Source organism: Eriocheir sinensis, chromosome 29 (assembly GCF_024679095.1).
Source record: "Eriocheir sinensis breed Jianghai 21 chromosome 29, ASM2467909v1, whole genome shotgun sequence".
Classification (NCBI taxonomy): domain Eukaryota; kingdom Metazoa; phylum Arthropoda; class Malacostraca; order Decapoda; family Varunidae; genus Eriocheir; species Eriocheir sinensis.
Genome location: NC_066537.1, coordinates 4604208 through 4627646, shown reverse-complemented (window position 1 = coordinate 4627646; position 23439 = coordinate 4604208). Strand labels below are relative to the sequence as shown.

The following is a 23439-nucleotide window of genomic DNA, read 5'->3' as shown; positions in this document are numbered from 1 at the left end:
AAAGGCGAATGTGTGTTTCTCCGTCCTAAGACTTCGTGCTGGGCGCCTAAGTTCTGTCAGCATTGGGGTCAAATGGTCCGCGCATGTATTCGCGTCAACTAGAACAAGACACTCACCTTGAGAAAAAATGTTAAGGATGACTACTCCATTAAAATAAATAAATAATATGTGTGTGTAAAGATAGACACATAGATATCGAGAGAGATAAATGGATTGATAGATAGACAGACAGGTAGATAGATAGTTAATTAGATAGATAGATAGATAGATAGATAGACAGACAAATAGATAGCTAGATATAATTTTACTAGGGAACTGATACATAGCATTAACGAGGGAAATTTAACATAGGCCTCAGCTGAATGTGATTAAAATTGTACCTTGATATTGTTTGACTCTCTCTCTCTCTCTCTCTCTCTCTCTCTCTCTCTCTCTCTATCTATCTATCTATCTATCTATTTTTTGCGGTATTGTATTTATATGTTTCTTGCTCCTGAACGTAAAATATCAAGGCGAGTCAAGGTCGATAACGCAAAACAACGAAGCCAAAAGAACGAAGAGGAAAGTAGAAAGTTGTTTAATATAAAGAGCTTCGTTGAGAGAGAGAGAGAGAGAGAGAGAGAGAGAGAGAGAGAGAGAGAGAGAGAGTTAATAAAAAAAAAGAGTACAGGGAGGAAGCGAGAGCGTAGCGAGTTTATTATTATTATTATTATTATTATTGTATTCATATTGTATTATTATTTCGCCTTCCATTATTTTCAACTACTAATTTATGTCGATTTATTTGATTCGTTTTTTTCTTCTTGGTTTTATTATTTTCTTCTAAGTTCTTTTTCTCCGACTAGTTTTTTTTTCCAGTCATTTTATTTTATTTATCAATGTTTTTTTTCTTTCTTTTCAATTATGTTTTATGATTAATCTACTTTTGTTTTGATTTATTTATACCATTTTTCTATCGAGTTAGTTTTTACATATCAAATTAATTCTATTTACTCATTCGTTCTCTATGTCAAGTAACCTCTACGTACCACCCTTATTATATATCTCATTTCAATAACATCCCTCTAAATCGAGTTATCTCTGTTATTTTCTTTATAATATTTCTCTAAGTCAAATTATCTAACCCTCGGTCATTTATCAATAACATTCCTTCCTCTAAGTCTAACCTCTTCATCTCTTTCTTCTTCCTGTCTTGTTATCCTCCTCTTCATAGTTTCCTTCCTGTCATGTTATCGCGGCCAGCATTTCAATAACATTCCTCTAAGTCAAATTATCTAACCCTCCTCTTCATATCTTCCTTCCTGTCATGTTATCGCGGCCAGCATTTCAATAACATTCCTCTAAGTCAAATTATCTAACCCTCCTCTTCATATCTTCCTTCCTGTCATGTTATCGCGGCCAGCATTTCAATAACATTCCTCTAAGTCAAATTATCTAACCCTCCTCTTCATATCTTCCTTCCTGTCATGTTATCGCGGCCAGCATTTCAATAACATCCCTCTAAATCGAGTTATCTCTGTTATTTTCTTTATAATATTTCTCTAAGTCAAATTATCTAACCCTCCTCTTCATATCTTCCTTCCTGTCATGTTATCGCGGCCAGCATTTCAATAACATTCCTCTAAGTCAAATTATCTAACCATCCTCCTAATATATTCCTTCCTGTCAAAAAGCTGCCAGCATTTTTATCAAACCCTCCTCTTCATAGTTTCCTTCCTGTCATGTTATCGCGGCCAGCATTTCAATAACATTCCTCTAAGTCAAATTATCTAACCCTCCTCTTCATAGTTTCCTTCCTGTCATGTTAAAGCTGCCAGCATTTCAATAACATTCCTCTAAGTCGAGTTATCTCTGTTACTTTCTTCACAACATTCCTCTAAGTCAAATTATCCATCCCTCCTCTCTTCATATTTTCCTTCCTGTCGTGTTATCGGTGTCAGTATCTCAATAACATTCCTCCCAGTGAAGTAACCGCCACCACTACCACGATATACTATTTCTCAGGCGCGCCCTTTCGTAACGCTTTGCTTCAGTAATTAGTCGATAATGCCAGAGAGCTCGGACACAGTGGAACGGGAAGGAAGTGAGGCTGTTGCAATATTAGCCTACTACCTGTTGCAATATTACCCCCTTCTTGCTGCTATATTATCCTCTTCCTGTTGCAATATTAGCCGATTGCCTCTTGCCTGGACGAAGATTGAATGCCACAGATAGTTTTTTTGGGTTTTTTTCCTCCTCCTCCTTGTTGAATTCAGCGCTTAGTTCTCATGCCTGTGTTAGTAGCGTTCAGTTCTAAGAGAGGAGTTTTAAGCCCCTTCCCTAACCTATATATTTCTCCTCTTATTTCCTTCTCTCCCTTAACCCGGTAACTGCGAGGATCATGTTTCTTAAAGTGATCAGTTTATGCATCATCTATTTTTGGGGGGTTTATACCATGGCAAAAATTTGCCCCGTCGTTGCTCCACGGTAAAGCCACAAATTTGGCCCGTCGCTGCTACACGGTAAAGCCACAAATTTGGCCTGTCGCTGCTACACGGTAAAGCCACAAATTTGGCCCGTCGCTGCTACACGGTAAAGCCACAAATTTGGCCTGTCGCTGCTACACGGTAAAGCCACAAATTTGGCCCGTCGCTGCAACACGGTAAAGCCACAAATTTGGCCCGTCGCTGCTACACGGTAAAGCCACAAATTTGGCCTGTCGTGGTAACTCCAAAAATTTGGCCAGTCGCTGCTACACGGTAAAGCCACAAATTTGTCCCGTCGGTGCTACTCGGTAAAGCCACAAATTTGGCCCGTCGCTGCTACACGGTAAAGCCACAAATTTGGCCGTCGCTGCTACACGGTAAAGCCACAAATTTGGCCCGTCGCTGCTACACGGTAAAGCCACAAATTTGGCCCGTCACTGCTACACGGTAAAGCCACAAATTTGGCCCGTCGCTGCTACACGGTAAAGCCACAAATTTGGCCCGTCGCTGCTACACGGTAAAGCCACAAATTTGACCCGTCGCTGCTACACGGTAAAGCCACAAATTTGGCCCGTCACTGCTACACGGTAAAGCCACAAATTTGGCCCGTCGCTGCTACACGGTAAAGCCACAAATTTGGCCCGTCGCTGCTACACGGTAAAGCCACAAATTTGGCCCGTCGCTGCTACCGGGTTAAGACAATTCAACGTATATGTCTTCCCTTCCTTCTTCCATTCCCTTAAGACAGTTCAATCTGCTATTATTTCCTTCATTAAGTATGGCGCTAAGTTACTTCACGCGTATTACAATCACTTACTTTCAAGAGTGGAGGATTATGACATTTCTGCAACCTTTATCTTCCTCTTATTTCTCTTCATGCGCTTCAGAGGGTTGAACCTATAATTATTTCCTCCTTATTGAGTGCAAGGTTTGGCTCCTACAATTGTATTATCACCACTCGCTTTCGAGAGGGGAGGATTAAGGTTGGCATTTTAAGACACTCTCGCTTCTCACATCAGCTAATTCTAAAGGTCAAAGAGGGGGTCAGTCGGGTTCTAATGAGTGTTTCTTCAGGTTCACAGTACAGAAGAAGACTCACACTACCATACAGGGTCATAAAACTACCCTTGGAAATGCCCACAACTCCTACGAAAGCCTTGTCAAATGTGTGTTTCTTTAGGTTCCCGGTACAGAAGAAGACTCACACTACCATACAGGGTCATAAAACTACCCCTGGAAATGCCCACAACTCCTACGAAAGCCTTGTCAAATGTGTGTTTCTTTAGGTTCACAGTACAGAAGAAGACTCACACTACCATACAGGGTCATAAAACTACCCTTGGAAATGCCCACAACTCCTACGAAAGCCTTGTCAAATATGTGTTCTTGGGCTGCGATTTGTCTTTTAATACGACCCCAAGACACTTTCTCAACCTATAATTCTCATCTTATTTCTTTCATTCGCTTAAAACATTTCACCCTATATCAACTTTCCCCTCTAGTTAAATTCCTTCTTTCGCATCAGTCTCACTCGCTTTCAAGAGAGTTTTATGACACTTCACTAACGTATATTTGATCTATTTCTATCATTAACTATCAAAACATTTCTCTAATCTATTTTTCCCCTTATAGAATTCAGCATTAAGCTTGTACATGTGTTTTTCTTTCATTCGCGTTCAAGGAGGGAGAATCTAAACCCTTCTCAAATCTATATTAACGATGCTCTTGAAATTCTACATGATTCTTTAGCGTAAGTGTAATATAAGTGTATAAGTGTGGCAAGTCAATTAGATAAGTAGAGCGTAAAGTAATAAAGTAGATCAGCCACACACTTTGCATTAGTGGTACTTCGAAGTCTCCTTGACCCTCAGTTTAAAAAGTAGAGAAGTAAATCATATCGCTGACACATGTAATAAGTTTCTTAGGCCGAGGGTGGAGCGGCTGATTGGAGGGGCCGATGAGAGCGCTGGTGGAGAGGTGGAGGGTAGAGTGTGGTGGATGCGGGGTTTATTGGATGAGCTACTGGTTGGTGAAAGGTTGTTGCGTAGACTAGAGGTGGTAGGTGGACTAGAGGTAGGTGGAGGGGTGGTTGGTGTGTCGTGGAGTGTTCTCTGCAGCATCAGTCAGCCAACACTGTTGTTCTTACCGCCCTTTTCTGCCGCCTCAGCAGCACGCCGTGACTGCTGGGCGTGTTTAGTGATGGTGGTGATGTTACCATTACAGTGTACAAAGGTCCATCGTCTGATTCAGTAGAGCTTTTCATTTGGAGAAGGAAAGCACCCGTCAGTTCATAGTTTATTCAGATAAATAGTTAATAATGCAATAAATAATTTAGATAAGTTAGACATGGTCAGAGGCCGTTGCTGCGGGGTCGGAGGAGTTTACTTGGACTCGTTGGAGTCGGGGGCGAGGTAGGTCCTCCTGGGGAAGGCGTAGACGCGCCTCTCAGAGGACTCGTCGGAGCCGGACTCGTAGGACTCGACGGAGTCGGGGTAGCGGGCCACGCCCTCGTAGGTGACCTCGGCGATGTAGCCGTCGTCGCCGTCCACGTGGTAGGTGACGGTCTGGCGGCGGCCGTCGGGCAGCTGCACGGTGTACACGCCCTGGGTGTCGTCGCCGTCGCGGGCCTCCTGGTGGTCGAAGTCGTTGCCGGTGGAGTCGTCCTCCACGGACCACTGGAAGCCGTACTTGGCCTCGGACGACTCGAACGACTCGAAGGAGCCGGACTCGGCGGAGCCGGAGGAGGGGGAGAAGTGCTCGAAGGAGGAGGAGGAGGAGTCCTGCAATGAGGAATGAGAGGACGGGTGTTAGGGGGGAGGGCGAGACAAAGTGGTAGAGAAGGAGGGAGGAATGAAGGAAGGGAGACAGCCGTGACCAGCGGCTGAGAAGACGTGGAGAGCAATACCGTGACCTTGGGCCGTCGAGAGGGAAATGGAGATTGGGAGGGAGGGCGGGGGCCGCGCGACCCTGAGCAGTGGCCGCTGTGAGGGCAGGAAGCGGCGCGGGGGCGTGGCGCGGCCTTGCTCGGGGCGGCCCGTGTGCAGTGACCGTTCCGCTGGCCGCCCGACACGGCGCGGGGGCATAAACGTGTGAGTTATGAAGTGTTGGGGATTTTTTGTGAGGCTTGGAGCGAATGGCAATGCAGGGCAGGGCAGGGCGGCGGTGAGGGAGAAAGTGGACTGCAAGGAATGTGTTACTAGGCGTTTTTACTGTGTGTGTGTGTGGGGGGGGGGGGGGGGGGTGCTTGGCTAAATCTCGCACATACCATCAACGCACTTAATTTACTAATGTTGCTTTTGATAGCGCAGACTGAGCACGATAAATGTATTCCTGTCACTAATACAAAGAGAGAGCACTGCTTACCCTGCTGGGGACGCCGTAGCTGCTGCTGGGGCGGTCAGGGCGGGCGAGGGCCGCGGCCACACCGACCAGGAGGAAGAATACCTGCGGGAGACACTCGTTAGCACACCTGGGACACGGACTACTGAGGAGGGGAAGTGGAATCCAAACCCTTACATGGAGTGAATGAAGAATACTGTTATTACAAGGAGAAACGATGGAGAGATGAAATTAAAACCCTCGCTGGGGCAGAATGGACTATACGGGCAGCAGACAGAGATCCAGGAGGAGAGAAACAGTATTAGAAGTTACTGAAGTTGGCTGGAACACACTAACACACCAACCAGAGAGAACTTGAATACGTCAGGAAAGGCCTCTGTGCTAGATAGCTAATATTAAAGAAAAAAAAGTAGAAATACAGCTTTTGGTACGGCCCTCGCTAGTACACTGATGATGATGATAATGAAGCAGAGACAGCTTTTTGAGAGCCTTTGCGCTAGAGAATAATGATAGCTAATATTAAAGAAAAAAAAGTAGAAATATAGCTTTTGGTTCGACCTTCGCTAGCACACTGATGATGATAATGATAATGAAGTAGAGACAGCTTTTTGAGAGGCCTTTGCACTATAGAGCACGGATAATGAATGGCAGTGAGGAGTGAGGAGTGAGGAGGAGGGTATCAGGACACCTCTCCTCCTGAAACTGACCTATCTTTCCGCCACTCCTCTAACTCTTTTTCGGAGCAGTGAGTAGCGGGCTTTTTTTCATATTTGTTTACTTTTTTATGCCCTTGAACTGGCTCCTTTGCTGTAAAAGAATAATGAAGAAGAAATATAGCTTTTTGCGAGCACAGATGAATCAGGAAGCTACGTAATGCGACCTCAGCAAGATTAATCAGCTCGCTTCTCATTCCTGACCCAAATACTTGACTCGCTGGCTGGCTACCCACCTTGGAGTTCATGTTTACTGTTGACGGTTCAGAAGCTGACTGTGACAACCCTCGTCTTGGCCCTCCTTTTATACCCCCAGCGACCGGTGACGTCACGGCCTTCTTGCGGGGGTCAGCTGATGGAGGTGACCGCCGCCCAAACCTTCGGGAGGGCGGCGGGCAGGTTACAACACGTGTCATTTGGTAACGCTATGAAATTCTGGCACCGGCGGCAAGGCCAAGTGTAGATCCTACCGGCCGCAGCCTCAGCGTCGGGAGGGCTGGACCTTTAATAACAGAACTGGACGGATAAGACGATAGAGGGAAGAATCGTGAGGAAACACAGACAGACAGACAGATTTTTTTTTTTTTTTTTACGCTTCGGGCTGTGGCTAGGGCAGTTTTCTTGGTTGGGCCTGATTGTCGGCCCCAGCCTGCTATGGCGCAGGCAAGTGTTTATGGTGGAGCCATCACGCTTGGCTATATATATATATATATATATATATATATATATATATATATATATATATATATATATATATATATATATATATATATATATATATATATATATATATATATATATATATATATATATATATTTTTTTTTTTTCACACACACACACACACACACACACACACACACACACACACACACACACACACACACACACACACACATATCGCTCCGTTAGCTCAGTTGTTAAAGCTCTGCGCTACCAGGCTTTGCTGCCTTGTAGGCTGAGGGTCGAGCCCCGCTCAGGCTGGGACTTTTCAGCTGACAAGGAATGGTTACTGTCCCGCCTTGAGCAAGGGGGACGGGTTTGTAATGTGAGGGGTCCTGGCAGTGCCCAGAGACCGACTATGCCTACGACTTGAACTCTTTCAAGAGGAGGGTATCAGGACACCTCTCCTCCTGAAATTGACCTATCTTTCGGCCACTCCTCTAACTCTTTTTAGGAGCAGTGAGAAGCGGGCTTTTTTTTAACATTTGTTACCTTTTTATATCCTCTTGAACTGACTCCTCTGCTGTAAAATATATATATATATATATATATATATATATATATATATATATATATAAATATATATATATATATATATATATATATATATATATATATATATATATATATATATATATATTTCTACTTGCCTTGCCTTGCACTAATTGGGAGGGTGCTTGCTGGCGACGACGAGTCCAGCTCGTGATCAGGCCGTGGCGACTTACGCATACCCCCCCACACACACACACCTTGATTAGCCCAACACTGTAGGCCGCCGTCCTCGTGCCGCCGTCTGCTGCAGGAAGATTTAGCAGCCGCGATAATGCAATCAGCGGCAGGAAGCGAGCGTTTGTTCCCCGAGGACACTTTTTACGGCCTTATTTATGTCCTAGATTCGTTTAGGTCTTGCTTTCACTAGGCAGCATTGTACTCCTCCTTATCCGCCTCCTCCCCCTCTCTGCCCCCTTTCATCCCCTCTCACTCCCCTCACACACATACAAGTAAGCTTCTTATTTTCGCCTGTTATTCTGAAACACACGATGATTTATTTTTATAGTAGAGGAAACAGCTCAAGCGCAACAACACAAAGGAAACAAACAAGCTCCCTCGTCGCTGCTCCTATAAAAACAAACAAGCTCTCTCGTCGCTGCTCCTATAAAAACAAACAAGCTCCCTCGTCGCTGCTCCTATAAAAACAAACAAGCTCCCTCGTCGCTGCTCCTATAAAAACAAACAAGCTCCCTCGTCGCTGCTCCTATAAAAACAAACAAGCTCCCTCGTCGCTGCTCCTATAAAAACAAACAAGCTCCCTCGTCGCTGCTCCTATAAAAACAAACAAGCCCCCTCGTCGCTGCTCCTATAAAAACAAACAAGCCCCCTCGTCGCTGCTCCTATAAAAACAAACAAGCTCCCTCGTCGCTGCTCCTATAAAAACAAACAAGCTCCCTCGTCGCTCCTCCTATAAAAACAAACAAGCTCCCTCGTCGCTGCTCCTATAAAAACAAACAAGCTCCCTCGTCGCTGCTCCTATAAAAACAAACAAGCTCCCTCGTCGCTGCTCCTATAAAAACAAACAAGCTCCCTCGTCGCTGCTCCTATAAAAACAAACAAGCTCCCTCGTCTGCTCCTATAAAAACAAACAAGCTCCCTCGTCGCTGCTCCTATAAAAACAAACAAGCTCCCTCGTCGCTGCTCCTATAAAAACAAACAAGCTCCCTCGTCGCTGCTCCTATAAAAACAAACAGAGAAGAGCGGCCGAAGGAAGGCATGGATTACTTTTTATTACAGAGAGACAATCGTGTAAGTATTTTGCCAACAAGGTTCACTCGCTCACCACCGTATGGTTTGTTTTTTTTATAATAATTTCTGCATAGTCATTTCGAACATGTTTCTTTTTTTGCGTGTGTGTGTGTGTGTGTGTGTGTGTGTGTGTAGAGTCGTTTTAATGGACCCAAGGATATCTCTGCCCCCCCCCACCCCACCCCCAGGTTGACTCGTCCATGCAAGGGTGATACGGGGGCCAGAAAATTGCTTTGTTTCCCCTTTAAAACGATCTCCCAATCCTTGTGCGCTACGGGATATGAACACACACACACACACACACACGAGCCCCTCCCCCCTCCCCCCCCCAACACATGCTGACCTCATTCTATATCGTTCAAGGAAGCAAGGAATCGTGTAGCGTACCCTTCACCCACTTTGTTAATATTAATGCCTCAGGAGCCGAAAATAAAGTTGTTTTCACACGTGTTCGCCGCCCCGCCGCAGTGTTGGGTGTGACGTGCATCAAGTGCCCAGTGTAGGCGTTCGTCTCCCCCGCGCACCCCGGCAGCTGTTGTGTTGGTTCTCGGGTGTTTCAGTGTGAGGGGCGTGTCTGATCGCAACCCCGCCCTCCATTAGTATAGACATTCAGTAGCTCAGCCTGGGCCGGGCTGTGTAGGTTAGAGTCGTCTTAAGTTTCTCTAGGGTTGGTTCACGCAAAACAGTGTGTAATCTGAGTAGTTTATTCAATAAATAAGTAATACTAGGACAGGAATTTAGTGAAGATGCTCCGAGTGCTGAAGAATGAAGAATGGTTGTGTCGGCAGGCATTGTTCGGGGGACGCTGACGCGGCGGTCTTGTCCCCGGCGGGCGGTGGTCTCGTCTTGGGCTGCTTCACGGTTTACTTGGACTCGTTGGAGCTGGGGGAGAGGTAGCTCCTGCTGGGGGGGGCGTAGACGCGGCGGGTCTCGAAGGACTCGTCGGAGCCGGAGGAGAACTGGCGGGACTCGTAGGACCCGGACTCGCGGGAGTAGTCGGGGAAGCGCGCCTCGCCGGAGTACTTCACGTCGGCGATGTAGCCGTCGTCGCCGTCCACGTGGTAGGTGACGGTCTGGCGGCGGCCGTCGGGCAGCGCCACGGTGTACACGCCCTGGGTGTCGTCGCCGTCGCGGCCCTCGCGCTGCCCGAAGTCGTTGCGGGAGGGTGGGTGGTTCACGGCCCACTGGAAGTCGTACTTGGCCTCGGACGACTCGTACGACTCATCGGAGCCGGACTCGGCGGAGCGGTACCTGGGCACGAAGCGCTCGAAGGACTCGGCAGAGGCCGAGGCGGGGCGGAAATGCTCGAAGGACTCAGCGGAGCCGGACGAAAGGGAGAAGTGCTCGAAGGAGGAGGAGTCCTGGAGGATGAAGGAGGACGAGAGTTAGGGAGGAGCGGGTGACGGGATAGGGGGGGGGGGGAAACAAAGGGAGGGAGTGGGTGAGAGGACAGCGTGGACCTGAGGGTGTCAGCAACAATGGATTGATGGGAAGAAGGCGAGGCGGCCTGACAGTGGCCGCGTGTGCCTGACAGATATCGCAGTGTATCCCACAAGAGCAATAAATGGAATTAGCTGTGAATCATTGTGTGGCGGGTGCTGCTTACCCTTCTTGGGGGGCCGTAGCTGGTCCTGGGGCGGTCAGGGGCGGCGAGGGCCACGGCCACGCCCGCCAGGAGGAAGAACACCTGCGGGAGACACTCGTTAGCACACCTTTCTTACACCAATAAAATGCTCTCAGAACAAAACTTTTGAAATACTACATATTAAAACACGCCCGCTGATCGCCGCCATGAACCACCGTTCCCAGACTGTATTCGGGCTGACAGAGACGAGTGTTATATTATACGTTATTGAGTAGAAATGACAAGAATAAATGTGACTGAGAAACCAAACCAACTAGTTCCCCGACTCACAAATCTTTCACATCCACCATTAATCAAATCTGAGTGTTTTTTTTACTAACCCAACGCCAAAACTCAAAGACAAGCCAACAAACAGACTTGCAAACATCAGTAGTCTTTATTAACCCAATGCAAAACCTCCCTAAGACAAGTTACCATTGATTACAAGTCCACCAAATACTTAACCAACCCACCAGCTACCAAAGACCACCCTAACCAACCCCTCAACCCTTCAACCCAACTAACGCCCATGGTCCCCTTACAAGTGAAGTTACCGATAGCTACATCTTTCCGTTCGTGTTTCTGGTTGACTGTCAGAAGATACCCCACGCATTACAACTCCACCAAGTACTTAACCAATCCACCAGCTACCAAAGACCACCCTCACTAACCCCTCAACCATTCAACCCAACCTAACGCTCCATCTTTCCGTTCATGTTACTGGTTGACTGTCAGAAGATACCCCACGCATTACAAGTCCACCCAGTACTTAACCAACCCACCAGCTACCAAAGACCACCCTCACTAACCCCTCAACCATTCAACCCAACCTAACGCTCCATCTTTCCGTTCATGTTACTGGTTGACTGTCAGAAGATATCCCACGCATTACAAGTCCACCCAGTACTTAACCAACCCACCAGCTACCAAAGACTACCCTAACCAAGCCCTCAACCCAGCCAACCTCTCCTGGTCACCTTACAAATAAAGTTACCATCGCTGTACCTTCGAGTTCATGTTGTTGCTGGACTGTCTGAGGCTGGACTGTGCCTACTCCAGCTACACCCTCGGTTATATAGGCTTACAGAGAGACAGGGAAGAACAGGGCTGGGTAGGGCAGGCAAGGCGAGGTAAGGGGTGTGAGGGGGAGGCTGCAAGCAATGTCAGGGCTGGGTAGGGTAGGGAAGGGGTGGATAGGGCAGGGCGTGTCTGGTATACCTGTTCTTGCCGTGTATTGGTCAGGTGGTTTCAACGCCTCAGCTGACCCGCCCAAATAGATGAGGGAGGTACTTGTTTCAAAACGTGTCATTTTGTAATTCACACACACACACACACACATATTCTTTTCCTGTTTTCTAATAATAATAAGGATGATGATAATGAAAAAGTATGTGTGTACGTGTGTGTGTGTGTGTGTGTGTGTGTGTGTGTGTGTGTGATTGTATTTTCAGGCACCTACTTAGTTTTTTCTCACTCCAACACACACACACACACACACACACACACACACACACACACACACACATACACACTCTCTCTCTTCTCTCCTCCTCTCTCTCTCTCTCTCTCTCTCTCTCTCTCTCTCTCTCTCTCTCTCTAGCAGGTGGCGCGGCGGGTTAGAAATTAGAGTGAGGTGTTGCTTAACGAAGTCTTTATGGGTCGACCTTGTACTGGCAAACGTAGACTCTTATTAATACTCGTAGAAACAAGACATTCATATCAGACGCTCTCTCTTGCTGTCTATCTATCTATTTATCTATCTATCTATCTATCTATCTATCTATCTGTATCTATTGTTATTACTAGTGCTCAAATAGATTAGTTATTCATATCATTCGCTCTCTCTTTTTCTATCTATCTGTCTGTCTCTGTCTATCTATCCATCTATCAATCTATTTGTCTATCTCTGTCTATCTATCCATCTATCGATCTATCTATATATCTATTGTTATTACTAGTGCTCAAATAGATAAGTTATTCATATCATACGCTCCCTCTATCTATCTGTCTGTCTCTGTCTATCTATCCGTCTAATTATCTATCTATGTAGTTTGTTTAGGGGCAAAATGGTGGATCTTGCTTCTGAAGGAGAGTTCGGGGACAGGAAGCGAACGAGTCTAGAACCAGGATATAACGCGTTTCAATTTCCTCGCTCACACACACACACACACACACACACACGGAGGAAAATCATAATATCTAACACTAATAATAGCTAATAATGATAATGATGATGATAATTGATACAGTTAGACATAGTTAGATAGATCAGATAGAGTTAGATAATAGTTGAGAGGAAAACAGAATATCAAACAATAATAATAATAATAATAATAATAATAATAATAGTTTGTTTTTTTTTACTTTACGTTCTTGAGAAAACAAAAATAATAGAGAAAAAACAAAAACAAAGAAAACATTGAAAAAGAAAACCCAAGAATTCAATAACAGGGACATTTAGAAATCTTCCTTCCCTTCCCTTCCTTCCCATCCCTTCCTTCCCATCCCTCCCCTTCCCTTCCCTTCCCTTCGCTTTCCTTCCTTCCCTTCCCTTCCCTTCCCTTCGCTTTCCTTCCCTCTCCTTCCCTCCCTTCCCTTCCCTTCCCTTCGCTTTCCTTCCCTCCCTTCCCTTCCCTTCCTTCCTTCCTCCTTCCTCCTTCCTTCCCTTCCTTCCTTTCCTTCCTCCTTCCTTCCTCCTTCCTTCCTTCCGTCCTTCTTTCCTTCTTTCCCTTACATTATTTCCCTCCCCCTTTCCCATCCTCCCTTCCTTTCCTTCCCCTTCCCTTCCCTTCCCCTCCTTTCCTTTCCTTTCCCTTCCCTTCCCTTCCTTCCTTCCTTCTTTCCTTCCCTTCTTCCGCTCCCTTTGCCCTTTCCTTCCCTTCCCTTTCCTTCCCTCGCCTCCCCTCCCCTTCCCTCACCGCACACACACACACACACACACACACACACCACGCGCCGTCATACCAAGGAAAATGGACCACGACGTTGAGAAAAGCAGAAAATGGAACACTTTTTTGGGGTCTTGATTGCAGGCGCCGGGCGGGTAACTGCGCCTCCCTGACCTTGGCCGAGGCGGGGTCAGGGCGGGGCAGTGCGGGGCAGAGGAGGAGGAGGAGGAGGAGGAGGAGGAAGAAGGATAGGTGCAGTGGTAAGGTAGTGGAGTGGTGGAAGGGATTGACAAGGAGGAGGAGGAGGAAGGGTAGGTGGATTGATGCATAGGAATGATAAAGTGGAGGATGAGGAATGGAAGGAGGGAAGAGAAGGAAGGGAGGGGAAGGGAGGAGGGAAGGAAAGGAAAGGAAAGAGAAGGGAAGGGAAAGGAAAGAGAGGAAGCAGAAGGAGGGGAGGAAAGGAAGGGAGGATGGGAGGAGAAGGGAGCAGAAGGAAGGAGGGAAGAGAAGGAAGGGAGGGGAAGGGAGGAGGGAAGGAAAGGAAAGGAAAGGGAAGGGAAAGGAAAGAGAGGAAGCAGAAGGAGGGGAGGAAAGGAAGGGAGGATGGGAGAAGAAGGGAGCAGAAGGAAGGAGGGAAGAGAAGGAAGGGAGGGGAAGGAGATGCGAAGGAAAGGAAAGGAAAGGGAAGGGAAGGGAAAGGAAAGAGAGGAAGCAGAAGGAGGGGAGGAAAGGAAGGGAGGATGGGAGAAGAAGGGAGCAGAAGGAAGGAGGGAAGAGAAGGAAGGGAGGGGAAGGAGATGCGAAGGAAAGGAAAGGAAAGGGAAGGGAAGGGAAAGGAGAGAGAGGAAGCAGAAGGAGGGAAGGAAAGGAAGGGAGGAGAAGGGAGCAGAAGGAAAGGGGAAGGAAAGGGAGGAAAGGTTGGGAGGAGACAGGTGGAGGAGTTGACAGTGGAAAGGGAGAAGGAGGAAGGGATAGGTGGGTGGTTGAAGAGGAAGGTAGGGTTGAGGACTGACAGAGGAGGAAAAGGAAGAAGGGGAAAGGTGGGGAAAAGAAGAAGATAGGAAGACAAGGTGGAAGGAGAAAGAGATGGAAGAGGAAAATATGGAAGGATGGATGCAGTGGAAGGGCTGGGTGGAGTCTTATGAAGGGCTGACAGAGGAAGAGGAGGAAGAAAAGGAGGAGGAGGAAGAGAAGGAGGTGGAGGAGGAGGGGACAGACAGGCAGGTATATGCAATTAAAAAAGAAAGGATACTGACTGGGACAGGATACGACGGGACAGGATTGGATAGATGGATATAACTGGACAGAGAGACAAAGTTCATTATCATAAAACATCCCTGGGTTCCTTTACCATTAATTCCCAAGACCACAGAGAGAGAGAGAGAGAGAGAGAGAGATTGATTTTGTGGTCTATCTCTCTCTCTCTCTCTCTCTCTCTCTCTCTCTCTATTTAATGGATGCTGCGGGTGGAGATGAGGATTTTCAAGTCACTCTCACTCTCACTCCGCAAGTTCTTTTTTCTTCTTCCTCCTCCTCCTCCTCCTCCTCCTCCTCCTCCTCCTCGTCCTCCTCCTCCTCTCTCGTGTGTGATTGCATTGGCTTCATAAGTTCATAATGGAATATAATTTAATGTTTCTTATTTATATATTAGCAAATTAGTAGGCGTGGAGGAGGAGGAGGAGGAGGAGGAGGAGACGTGGGATGCTTCGAAGGTTAACATCAAGTGAAAGATTATACCGAAGAGATCTTGTTTTTATTCCTGTTTTATTTTTGTTTTATTCCTGTTCTTATTCCTGTTTTATTTTATTTTTATTTTTGTTTTTATTCCTGTTTTATTCTTGTTTTATTTTTGTTTCATTCCTGTTTTATTCCTGTTTGATTCCTGGTTTTATTCCTGTTTTTATTCCTGTTTTATTCCTGTTTTTATTCATGTTTTTATTCATGTTTTATTATTGTTTTATTCATGTTTTATTTTTGTTTCATTCCTGTTTAATTCCTGGTTTTATTCCTGTTTTATTCCTGCTTAATTCCTGTTTAATTCCTAGTTTTATTCCTGTTTTTATTCCTGTTTTTATTCATGTTTAATTCCTGTTTAATTCCTGTTTAATTCCTGGTTTTATTCCTGTTTTTATTCCTGTTTAATTCCTGTTTAATTCCTGGTTTTATTCCTGTTTTATTCCTGTTTAATTCCTGTTTAATTCCTGTTTAATTCCTGTTTCATCCCTGTTTTATTCCTGCTTAATTCCTGTTTAATTCCTTTTTTTATTACTGTTTATATTCCTGTTTTAATTCCTGTTTAATTCCTGGTTTTATTCCTGTTTTTATTCCTGTTTAATTCCTGTTTAATTCCTGTTTCATCCCTGTTTTATTCCTGCTTAATTCCTGTTTAATTCCTTTTTTTAATTTCTGTTTTTATTCCTGTTTAACTCCCGTTTTTATTCCTGTTTTATTCATGTTTTTTTCTGTTTTTATTCCTGTTTTATTCATGTTTTATTCCTGTTCTGCTCTTGTTTTATATTCCTGTTTCGTTTACGTTGGGATGACTTGGGCAAACGCGTTTCTTCAGAGTCTCAAGATGGAAGATTTAAAACAACAGATAGGCTAATAAACACACCTTGACTTCTTAACAATTTACAAGTTCTATCTTTTGTTATCTTTCTATCTTAACTATCTATCTTTCTTATCTATCTCTATTTTCCTTCCTCTGTTTCATCTCCTGCCTTCATCAGTCGCACAATCTTTCCTTCTTCCCCGCTTTTTTTGTAACTATGTGCCATGTCCTTCCTTCATTATCAACTTGGCTATGCACACGTTCTATATATCTGTTGTCTTTCTTTATCTTTCATTTTGCTTCTTCCTCTGTTTGTTGTATCCTCTCCTCCTCTTATCTTCTTTCTTTGTCTCTCTTTCTTTCATATTCTCGTTTTCTCTCTACAATTAGTCGACTTGATCATTTATTTTTTGTGTTCTCTATCGCAAGAAGAGCTGTTTGATTTGTACGTAATTTTTTTTGGGGGGGGGATCTTCGAAACGAGTTCGCATTCAAGGTTCCCCGTTCTCTAGTTCTTGTTTATCAGCGGGGAAGATTGAGAACAGATGGAGAACAGGTGCTGCTCTCGTGTTCTTACTCTCATTCATCTTCGGAGTGACGTTTTCTTTGAGTTCGGTACAAGTTTTCTTTCTCCAGTGTCGTGTTTCAGGTTTCTTTGTTCTCTATTAGGTGTCTCGCCCCAAAAGGCAGAGAACAGGTTGGTGTGTTCTTTATCTTCGTGCGTTGCCTTGGGAAGGCTTCGTGGATGATAATGTTGTTTTCGTTGGTTTCCAGACGAGGGTTCAGGGAATGTTGTCAGCGCAGTGAAAGTGGGTGAGTCTTGGTGGACGGGTTCTTGCAGGCGTCCAGACGTAGCGGTTGTGTGTGTGTGTGTGTGCGTGTGTGTGTGTGCGTGTGTGCGTGTAGGGGATGACTAAAGGTGTCTGTCAAGGGCCCTGGTCTTTGTGTTGACGGCCGGCAGATGAGTGTGCGACGGGCGATGCGTCAGCAACAGGTTTGTGGCCGCCAAGGGCGGGGCGCGGGGCCCGCCGCTGCGGTCCCCTGCACGTGTTGTCTGGGGCACACGCTCGTAAAGGCGTCTCATCGTTCCTGCCGGCGCGGCGCAGCGTTGGTGCCGCCGCGGCCGGCGCGTCGTGGCGGGGGTGAGCCAAACAAACAGCAGCGATGCCTTTCTTTTATTGCTCACATTTTGTTAAATAAATAAATAATTTATATAATTTATATAATTCATATAATAAATAAGCACGTCACGTGCGGGATGCGGGCGGCAAGCGAGCATGGCGGGGTCAGGTCAGGGGTCAGCCTTAGGCGTAGCCCCTGAAGGAGGAGGCGGCGGCCCGCAGGAAGGGGTTCTCGCGAGACTCGCGGGAGTCGAAGCGGCCCTCGCGGGACTCCCGGGAGGCGAAGGGGGACTCGAAGGATTCCCTGGAGTCACGCGTGAAGAAGCTGCTGCCGCTGCTGCTGGGCCTGGAGGCGCGGCTGGCGCTGCCGCTGCTGCTGCCGGAGGCGCGGCTGGCCGTGGGGGCGCTGAAGAAGCTGCTGCCGCTGCTGCTGCTGCCGGAGGCGCGGCTGGCGCTGCCGCTGCTGCTGCTGCCGGAGGCGCGGCTGGCGCTGGCGCTGCTGCTGCCGCCGGAGGCGCGGCTGGCCGTGGGGGCGCTGAAGAAGCTGCTGCCGCTGCTGCTGCTGCCGGAGGCTGAGCGGGATCTCTCGCGGGACTCGCGGGAGTCGAAGAGAGACTCGAAAGACTCTCCGGAGTCACGCCTGAAGAAGCTGCTGCCGCTGGGCCTGGAGGCGCGGCGGCTGGAGGTGCTGCTGGCCGTGGGGGCGCTGAAGTGGCTGCTGGCGCCGCTGGATCCTGAGGCAGAGCGGGACCTTTCGCGGGACTCGCGGGAGTCGAAGAGAGATTCGAAAGACTCTCCGGAGTCACGCCTGAAGAAGCTGCTGCCGCTGGGCCTGGAGGCGCGGCGGCTGGAGGCGCGGCTGGCCTGGGGGGCGCTGAAGTGGCTGCTGGCGCCGCTGGCGCTGCCGCTGCGGCCGCCGGAGGCGCGGCTGGCCTGGGAGGCGCTGAAGAAGCTGCTGGCGCCGCTGGCGCTGCCGCTGCGGCCGCCGGAGGCGCGGCTGGCCTGGGGGGCGCTGAAGAAGCTGCTAGCGCCGCTGGCGCTGCCGCTGCGGCCGCCGGAGGCGCGGCTGGCCTGGGAGGCGCCGAAGAAGCTGCTGGCGCCGCTGGCGCTGCCGCTGCGGCCGCCGGAGGCGCGGCTGGCCTGGGAGGCGCCGAAGAAGCTGCTGGCGCCGCTGGCGCTGCCGCTGCGGCCGCCGGAGGCGCGGCTGGCCTGGGAGGCGCCGAAGAAACTGCTGGCGCCGCTGGCGCTGCCGCTGCGGCCGCCGGAGGCGCGGCCGCCGGAGGCGCGGCTGGCCTGGGGGGCGCTGAAGAAGCTGCTAGCGCCGCTGGCGCTGCCGCTGCGGCCTGATGACGCGCTGGCCCTGGAGGCGCCGAAGACGCCCCTCTCGCGGGACTCGCGTGAGTCGAAGAGAGACTCAAATGACTCTCCTGAGTCGCGGCTGAAGAAGCTGCTGCTGCTGCTGCTGCTGCCGCTGCCGCTGCCGCTGCCGCCGCGGGACACGGAGGAGGACCTGGACCTGGGGGCGGTGAAGACCCTTCTCCCGCGGGACTCGAAGGACTCGTCGGAGTCCGGGAAGCGCGCCTCGCCGTCGTAGTTGACCTCCACCAGGTAGCCGCTGTCGCCGTCGACGCGGTACTGGACCTGCTGCAGGCGACCGTCGGGTAGTGCCACGTGGTAGCCGCCCTCGGTGTTCTCCAGCTGGCGCGCCTCCTGGTGCCCGAAGTCGTTGCCGGAGTCGCCGTCCTGCACGGCCCACCGGAAGTTGTAGTTGGGCCTGGCGGCGGAGGCGGCGGCGGCCAGCGCCAGGAGGGTCACCAGCTGTGGGAGAGGCGGGAAGGGTTACGCCGCGGTGTGTCTACGGGTCAGGCTAACGAGAAAGGATACTTTGCCCTCCATAAGATAACTGACGTGCCGTCTGGCTTCATTAGCTGTACACCGCCTCTTTTTTGCGGCTTTGGTATTCATGGCTTAGTGGGCTCGCAAATCATCTTGGCTAGGACGATGACCCGGTGCCAGGCGTCCCCACAGGACACTGGGTCAGGCACAGGCAGGCATACACACAGACATGCAAATACAAGGACGAAATAAACAAAAAGAGAACCAGATTGAACTAGAACCAAGCAGACACACACACACACACACACACACACACACACACACACACACACAGCCGCCATTATCGCACCTTGAGGCTCATGTCGCTGCGGCGTGCTCGGCTAACGGGAGGGGAGTCACTGGTGTCCACGCTGAGTCTCCTGCACTCTTATATACACTAAGACAACTTCGCCTGCAGCCAGTTTTTCAGGCCGCGTCCCTCCCCTGCCGCGGCGACTCTGGGTCAGTCACTCCTCAAGGGCGGGGAAATCTAGTAATGAGAATGTTCCAAAGATTTTTTCCTTCCGACATGAATGATTAGGCCGAAGGGAGTGATTTCAGGGCGCGATCTATTTATTTTTTGTGTTTCTGGTCATGCGGCTTCGTTTTCTGGTTCAAGTATTCGTTGCATGATTTTCTGAAGGGATTGTTATTAGAGGAATGAATGTGATAATTGCATGACCGGGTGAGGATGGGAGGCCTGTACACACACACACACACACACACACACACACACACACACACACACACACACCTTACATACCTGTGCCTCGGGTTGTTAGAAGTGCCAGGTATGACAGAGTTAAACCTGAGATCATGTTCGTTTTCTCTCTCTCGCGCGCGTGTGTGTGTGTGTGTGTGTGTGTGTGTGTGTGTGTGTGTGTGTGTGTGTGTGTGTGTGTGTGTGTGTGTGTGTGTGTGTGTGTGTGTGTGTGTGTGTGTGTGTGTGTGTGTGTGTGTGTGTGTGTGTGTGTGTGTGTGTGTGTGTGTGTGTGCCTGTGTGTGTGTGGAGGGGGCGGGGTGGAGTGTGTGTGTGTGTGTGTGTGTGTGTGTGTGTGTGTATTGAGCAACCTATACTTTGCCTAATCCATTGATTGCAGAATATATATAAAAAAGCGTGCATATATTTTTGACATGGCTAGGAGAAAATGATACACACACACACACACACACACACACACACACACACACACACACACACACTAACACGCAACCCCCCTCCCCCTCCACCACCACCACCAACAACAACAACAACAACAACAACAACTTTACCCTTCACATTAGATACAGTTTGAATGGTAGCTAACATGTGTCAACTAGTGCATGACCAACTAACATATAAATACTTAACATATAAATAAGTAGCATATAAATAACATAGGCCTAACGAAGCAAACAAGCCCTGCCACAACATTTAACATCAACAATATATAAAAAAAATAGTAATAATAATAATAATAATAATAATAATAATAATAATAATAATAATAATAATAATAATAATAATAATAATAATGATAATGATAATAATAATCATAATCATAATCATAATCATAATAATAATAATAATAATAATAATAATAATAATAATACCACCAACACATTTACTACAAGAGAAAGACATTAGGAAAACCAGGTTCTTGCCCCTCTTCCTGTACCGCCCCCCCTCCCCCTCCCCCTTAGCATCAAGTCATTGGGTTCAAGGGCGCCGAGATGGATGGGTCAGAGCTATAACGGGGAGGAGGGAGGGAGGGGCGGGGCTGAGGTGATGGAGAGAGTGATCATGTATTTTTTTTTTTTTATATGTGGTGCCTATAACGTCCTTAGGCTGTCTTGGGGGGGGCTCTCGTACGACCCCATCCCGGTAGTGGAGCGCGCGAATTTTTTTTATAGTGTCAACCGTGATATGTGTGACTCCTGCCTGGCTCGTACTGTCCCCCGGTGCTCCTCCTGAACGATGCCGCTGAAGTTAGGGTTGAATGAAGATCTGGGCAGCGTGTGGGGGATCTTCAGACACTCCCCCAGGGTTGAAAATTGTCAGCGAAAATCGGTGGGACTCGAACCTGGGTCCTCGGTCAGGGAGAGTGTGGTGATGGCTTGGATGTAACGGAGGAAGGAGAGGAAGGAGAGGAAGGAAGGAAGGAGAGAGGGGAGAGAGGGAAGGGAGGAGAGGGGGAGAGGGTTGACAGTTGGTTTTCTTACGTATTTGGGTGACGGGAGGGATGACGGAGAGGTGGGAAGAGTGACGGGAAGGGTTGAGGGTAAGAGGGTCATTGATGGAGGGAGGGAGAGGGGTATGGGGTGGTGATGGAGGTGGTAACAGTGATGGGAAGGGAGGATGATGGTACAGGGAAGGGAGGAGAGGGGGAGAAGGTCAGGGATGGAGGGAGGGAGAGGGGTATGGGGTGGTGATGGAGGTGGTAACAGTGATGGGAAGGGAGGATGATGGTACAGGGAAGGGAGGAGAGGGGGAGAAGGTCAGGGATGGAGGAGGGAGAGGGGTATGGGGTGGTGATGGAGGTGGTAACAGTGATGGGGCAGAAGGGAAGGAAGGGAGGGTGGGGCTGAGAAAGTGATGGGCTTCCCTCCTCGTGCTCAGGTTGATTAATTAAGTCCTTCAGGTGTCAACGTCCATTGCTTTTTCCCGTTCAATTCTCAGGTAAAATAAGTTCTTCGGGTCTTAGCAGTCATTACTTTTCCCCTCTAAGCTATAACCAGGTATCTCATTCTCAGGTAGATTCATTAAGGTCTTCATGTGCTCTCAGGTAGACTAAATTAACTTCTACAGGTGTAAGAGATCATTAGTTTTTCCCCTCTAAGTTATTACCAGGTATCTCATTCTCAGGTAGATTCATTAAGGTCTTCAGGTGTTTTCAGGTAGACTAAATTAATTTCTACAGGTGTCAGCGGTCATTAGTTTCCCCCTTTAAGTTATTACCAAGTATATCATTCTCAGGTAGATTCATTAAGGTCTTCAGGTGCTCTCAGGTAGACTAAATTAGCTTCTACAGGTGTAAGAGGTCATTAGTTTCCCCCTTTAAGTTATTACCAAGTATCTCATTCTCAGGTAGATTCATTAAGGTCTTCAGGTGTTTTCAGGTAGACTAAATTAATTTCTACAGGTGTCAGCGGTCATTAGTTTCCCCCTTTAAGTTATTACCAGGTATCTCATTCTCAGGTAGATTCATTAAGGTCTTCAGGTGTTCTCAATTAATTTCTACAGGTGTCAGGTTTATTACCAGGTATTTCATTCTCAGATAGATTCATTAAGGTCTTCAGGTGCTCTCAGGTAGACTAAATTAACTTCTACAGGTGTAAGAGATCATTAGTTTTTCCCCTCAAAGTTATTACCAGGTATTTCATTCTCAGGTAGATTCATTAAGGTCATCAGGTATTCTCAGGTAGACTAAATTAACGTCTACAGGTGTTAGGGGTCATTAGTTTTTCCCCTCTAAGTTATTACCGCGGAGACAACAGTGTAGGAACGTCTAACCAGGTATTTCATTCTCAGGTCGATTCATTAAGGTCATCAGGTGTTCTCAGGTAGACTAAATTCATTTCTACAGGTGTCAGCGGTCATTAGTTTTCCCCTCTAAGTTATTACCGTGGAGAGAGAAAAGTGTAGGAACGTCTAACCAAATATTTCATTCTCAGGCAGATTGATTAAGGTCATCAGGTGTTCTCAGGTAGACTAAATTAATTTCTACAGGTGTTAGCAGTCATTAGTTTTCCCTCTCAGCTCTGATCCATCGTTCTCAGGTAGATTGATTAAGTTAGCCAGGTGTTTGCGTTCATAACTTTCCCTCTCTCAGTGTAAGAACGTCTCGCCAGGTGGGTGTATGTCTGCTCTAAGGTACATTCATTAAGTTATACAGGTGTTAGCAGCCATAATTTCTCCAACTTTCAGTTCTCAGGTAGATTAGATTAACTTCTTCAGGTGTTAGCATCATTGTATCGTTTCGCCAGGTGCCTCCATGTCTGCGCTAAGGTACATTATATATATATTTTTTTTACAGCAAAGGAGACAGCTCAAGGGCACACAAAAAGGAAACACTAATTAAAAAAAAAAGCCCGCTACTCGCTGCTCCTAAAAAGAATCCAAAGAGGTGGCCGAAAGAGGGGTCACTTAACTTATACAGGTGTTAGCAGCCATAATTTCTCCACCTTTCAGTTCTCAGGTAGATTAGATTAACTTCTTCAGGTGTTAGTATCATTGTATCGTCTCGCCAGGTGCCTCCGTGTCTGCATTGAGGCAGACACACTCGCTGGCCCTCATTATTTTTTTTCCCCGGTCGATGCAATGGAATAATAGAGCAGGTATAGGCAGGCGCAGGGTGTG

At 47.7% G+C, this 23439-nt stretch overlaps 3 protein-coding genes across 7 annotated transcripts; all 3 read right to left on the bottom strand.

Moving 5' to 3' along the window:
- Positions 1-4748: 4748 nt before the first annotated feature.
- Positions 4749-6832, bottom strand: LOC127004809 (pro-resilin-like). The gene is made up of 3 exons (XM_050872973.1): positions 6754-6832; positions 5829-5909; positions 4749-5245 (listed from the first exon to the last, which is right to left on the bottom strand). Exons 1-3 carry the CDS (start codon positions 6763-6765, stop codon positions 4847-4849), a joined length of 492 nt encoding a protein of 163 aa, XP_050728930.1. The 5' UTR covers positions 6766-6832; the 3' UTR covers positions 4749-4846.
- A 2896-nt stretch (positions 6833-9728) lies between these two features.
- On the bottom strand, positions 9729-11752 carry LOC127004810 (pro-resilin-like). 2 transcript variants are annotated; one of them, XM_050872975.1, is made up of 3 exons: positions 11668-11752; positions 10645-10725; positions 9729-10399 (listed from the first exon to the last, which is right to left on the bottom strand). In XM_050872975.1, the coding sequence occupies exons 1-3, from the start codon at positions 11677-11679 to the stop codon at positions 9902-9904; spliced, it is 591 nt and encodes a 196-aa protein (XP_050728932.1). In that variant the 5' UTR covers positions 11680-11752; the 3' UTR covers positions 9729-9901. The 2 variants fall into 2 exon arrangements, with proteins under 2 accessions (XP_050728932.1, XP_050728931.1); XM_050872974.1 differs by having other exon boundaries at positions 10645-10729; positions 11669-11716.
- A 5512-nt stretch (positions 11753-17264) lies between these two features.
- On the bottom strand, positions 17265-19570 carry LOC127004808 (secreted protein C-like). 4 transcript variants are annotated; one of them, XM_050872972.1, is made up of 4 exons: positions 19411-19570; positions 18519-19043; positions 17977-18296; positions 17265-17808 (listed from the first exon to the last, which is right to left on the bottom strand). In XM_050872972.1, the coding sequence occupies exons 1-4, from the start codon at positions 19420-19422 to the stop codon at positions 17409-17411; spliced, it is 1257 nt and encodes a 418-aa protein (XP_050728929.1). In that variant the 5' UTR covers positions 19423-19570; the 3' UTR covers positions 17265-17408. The 4 variants fall into 4 exon arrangements, with proteins under 4 accessions (XP_050728929.1, XP_050728925.1, XP_050728926.1 ...); XM_050872968.1 differs by having other exon boundaries at positions 17265-18296; XM_050872969.1 differs by having other exon boundaries at positions 17265-18227.
- Between the last annotated feature and the right edge of the window lie 3869 nt (positions 19571-23439).

Coding starts and splice junctions, on each gene's coding strand:
- LOC127004809 (XM_050872973.1), bottom strand. Junction 5,246..5,828: donor GCTACGGCGTCCCCAGCAGG/GTAAGCAGTGCT, acceptor TCCTCATTGCAG/GACTCCTCCTCCTCCTCCTT.
- LOC127004810 (XM_050872974.1), bottom strand. Junction 10,400..10,644: donor GCTACGGCCCCCCAAGAAGG/GTAAGCAGCACC, acceptor TTCATCCTCCAG/GACTCCTCCTCCTTCGAGCA.
- LOC127004808 (XM_050872968.1), bottom strand. Junction 18,297..18,518: donor GCTTCTTCAGCGCCCCCCAG/GCCAGCCGCGCC, acceptor GGCGCCTCCCAG/GCCAGCCGCGCCTCCGGCGG.